The sequence below is a fragment of the Tribolium castaneum genome, chromosome 2 (genome assembly GCF_031307605.1).
Source record: "Tribolium castaneum strain GA2 chromosome 2, icTriCast1.1, whole genome shotgun sequence".
In the NCBI taxonomy this organism is placed as follows: Eukaryota; Metazoa; Arthropoda; class Insecta; order Coleoptera; family Tenebrionidae; genus Tribolium; species Tribolium castaneum.
The window spans coordinates 40,924-44,200 of NC_087395.1; the positions used below are offsets into that span (position 1 = coordinate 40,924).

A 3,277-nucleotide genomic window follows, 5' to 3' on the forward strand; every position below is an offset into this window, starting at 1 on the left:
CTGTCCTTAGTCTGTTAGTATGGTTAGCGATGGTTTTTGAGCATTATGGGGCTTATTATTTATTGTGGTATAACAATATCTTGAATAAGAATATGTCTATTAACGATTTAGCTAGAACCATGCGAAAAATTGTTTGTTTTAAAGAAAATAGTGAAACGACTTATGAAATCAATCTAGTAATTGGTTCGACAATTAATTAAGAGATGGGGCTACGTAAGAAGATTATTTTAGGTTAGGAGAATCAAATACAACAATAGAAAGGGAAGTTTTGTTACAGCCTTAATGGAGCGCAGCGATATTTGATGTAAGTTGGCCATGATTGTAGCAACGTTTTCTTTGTACACCATTAAATTTTTATGATTACTCCAAACCCCAAGCTTATTGTGTGATTTATTGCAGACAGGTTGTAGTCTTTTAGACGAACCGATCGGTATCGTAAATATTTTCGAGTCACCCTTGTCAAAATATCTTATTATAAGAGTTGTTTATCTTAAACACCATTATCTGTTGTAAAACTTTAGGGTGTACAAAAAAAACGTTGCTACAATATATTGTATTTGTATGTCTTAATTTTCAACGATTTTATCTTTCATGAGAGTTTCTTGTGCAACTCCAGCGTCAATAAAAATAATTCATTTAAAACTTATTGGACTTACAGCTGTTAGCTGTAACAGAAATACGAATAAACGTAGCAAAACAGAAGAAATTATTGCTAAACTTCCAAATTGTAAATAATAATAACAATACTCTACAAACAAAAAGATTTAACCATGATTTCAGTTTCCTACCAGTCATTCAAACTTTTGTGTTATTTTTAGGATAAAGATAAAAATAAATTAAGTAAAGATATTTTTCTTGATGTGATAATTTCCCCCTTAACCAAATTAATCACTTGATGAATTTAACTAAGCTGAGCAATAAATCACAAAGATAACATTATTTATGCAAGTTCTGAGGATTTAAACACGTTTTTAGAGCAAAAATCAAGTTTTTCTGAATCTGAGTCAATAACCATACAGAGAACTCGCTAAATGCGTTAGAAAACTGAATCAGGTCAAGCTGTATAAAAAATTACAACTGCAATATCCATTTTATTCCTAACATCTACAATTTAGGATATAAAATATGTAAATAGGTCAGTTGATTCCTCATACGCTGAGGAAGAGTGCTTATTTCCCGTTTATTTTATTATTAAGTACTTAGATTGTATATTATTTGTCGGATTCCCATCTCAACCTTAATTGCTCACAATGCTTAAATTTGCGAAAATTTTTAACCCACCCGAATAATAGTACACAAATAACAAGCATTTAACTTGAGTTTCTTATTTAAGAAACAATATGAAAAAATTTTAAGCACAATTGAATTCTTCCTTTACTTCAGCCAATGCTTATTAGTGCGCAATGTTCGTGCAAAATTAATAGAACAATTTGCTATAAAAACGCAAAGAGGCACCTATAAGACCAGTCGATTAAACAAAAATGGCAAATTTCAACTGGACAAAAATCATTGAAACCAACTTTGTTGTGCTGAAAGTCATTGGGCTGTGGCCAGAAAAAACATTTTTCGCTTGTAAACTCTACAACATCTACACCCATTTCATGGTGACATGCTTGTTGGTAATCCATTTGCTGCTTCAAACAATCCAACTGGCTTTAATCATCGACGAGTTTCAACTTTTCCTAACTGCACTTCCTCTACTCTTGCAACAGTATCACCTCCTCATCAAACTGTTTTATTTTATGGTTAAATTTCCGATATTGAGATACATTCTGCATTCACTCAACAACCACCAAGTGTTTCAGCCACAAAATCAAGACCAAAAAATACAAATGGAAGACAGATTAAGTTTCATGAAAAAAATTTATTTTTCGTTTTATTCAATGGCAGGTGTTGCGATCAGTTTTCTGGTTGCATTCCCAATTTTGGATATTTTAAACGGCGGTGAACGTCAAATCCTCTTTGTTTGTTGGTTTCCTTACGATTATATGACTTCTCCATTCTACGAGTTCACATATTTTTACCAATCGGCTTCGATTATTTATGCAGGGGTTATTGTTCTCCAAATCGACACTCTTGTTACACTTTTAATGACCTATCTTGGATTTCAGTGTGATTTATTGTGTGAGAATCTCACTCAAGTCGGTTATAATAACTCGAAGGAAAATAACACCGAACTAGAATTTGTAAAGTGCATCAAACACCACCAAGAGTTAATCAAGTATTTTTTCACATCAAGTTTTGTCATAAAGGGGAAAATCATTTTTAGGTTGAAAAATCATTGTGTTGACTTCTCCTCTGGGCTGATTTTTGTCCAAGTGGCCACAAGTTCCATAGCAATTGGCCTAACTTTATTTCAAATGACTTTAAATGTGAGTAATTTATGAAAAATCAATCATTTTTGCACACTATTCAGGTCTCGACTTTCAATGTGATTTTCCTTGTACTTTACGGATTGTCTGTAACATTTCAAATGTTTCAATACTGCTGGTTTGGTAGTGAAGTAATACATAAGGTAAGCACATTCCGAATTTGAACTTACGTCACTTGAATTTTTAATTTTAGAGTGATAAAATTGCCTATTCAGCTTTTGAAATGAATTTTGTCGATGCTCCTTTATCAGTAAAGGAAAACTTGGTGATTTTTATGGCTTGCACCCAAAAGCCGATTAAAATGCCTGTATTAAAAGTGACTCATCTTTCACTTCAAACCTTTACAAAAGTACGGAACGGGGCGTTTTTTTTACAAATGATTCAAAATCTAATTATTTTTAGGTACTTCGAACTGCTTGGTCTTATTTCGCGCTACTTGTTCAAGTCAGTAAATAAAAATACCACAGTGGTACATGTTTTTTTTCCAAATTTGAAATTTTAAACAAGGTTGATCTTTGTGGTGTCTAGATGATGATACTTAGTTAAAATAAATAAATGAGTTGAGTTTTGATCGTTATATTTATTTAATTTGTGTTACTTGCAGTTTTTTAACTTGGGTAGTTGGTGTGTTAAGAAATTTTTCAATTTTAAACTATTTTAAAACTAAAAGTCGTAGAGCAAAACTGTTTGTTCCAGTAGATTCAGCGGCTCATTTTCTGTATTATATCAGCTTCGCACGATTTGCTAAAATTTCCTGAGTAATACACTTACTTACTTTTAAAAAAGTAATTTAAAATTATTTTTAAACACGTTCTAGCATAGTTTTATGAACTTTTCTATGCATTTTTATTCCTCTAGAGTTGTTAAAAGTCCAAAAAAAGTCCATATGTTAGATTTTTTGATGT

General features: G+C 31.7%; 1 protein-coding gene across 2 annotated transcripts; it reads left to right on the forward strand.

Annotated features, from left to right (window-relative positions):
* Positions 1–1,405: 1,405 nt before the first annotated feature.
* On the forward strand, positions 1,406–2,941 carry LOC103314010 (odorant receptor 4). Of its 2 annotated transcripts, none has more exons than XM_015983075.2 (5): positions 1,406–2,212; positions 2,270–2,372; positions 2,417–2,515; positions 2,566–2,721; positions 2,775–2,941. In XM_015983075.2, exons 1-5 carry the CDS (start codon positions 1,482–1,484, stop codon positions 2,826–2,828), a joined length of 1,143 nt encoding a protein of 380 aa, XP_015838561.1. In that variant the 5' UTR covers positions 1,406–1,481; the 3' UTR covers positions 2,829–2,941. The 2 variants fall into 2 exon arrangements, with proteins under 2 accessions (XP_015838561.1, XP_015838560.1); XM_015983074.2 differs by having other exon boundaries at positions 1,413–2,221.
* The last annotated feature ends 336 nt before the right edge of the window (positions 2,942–3,277 follow it).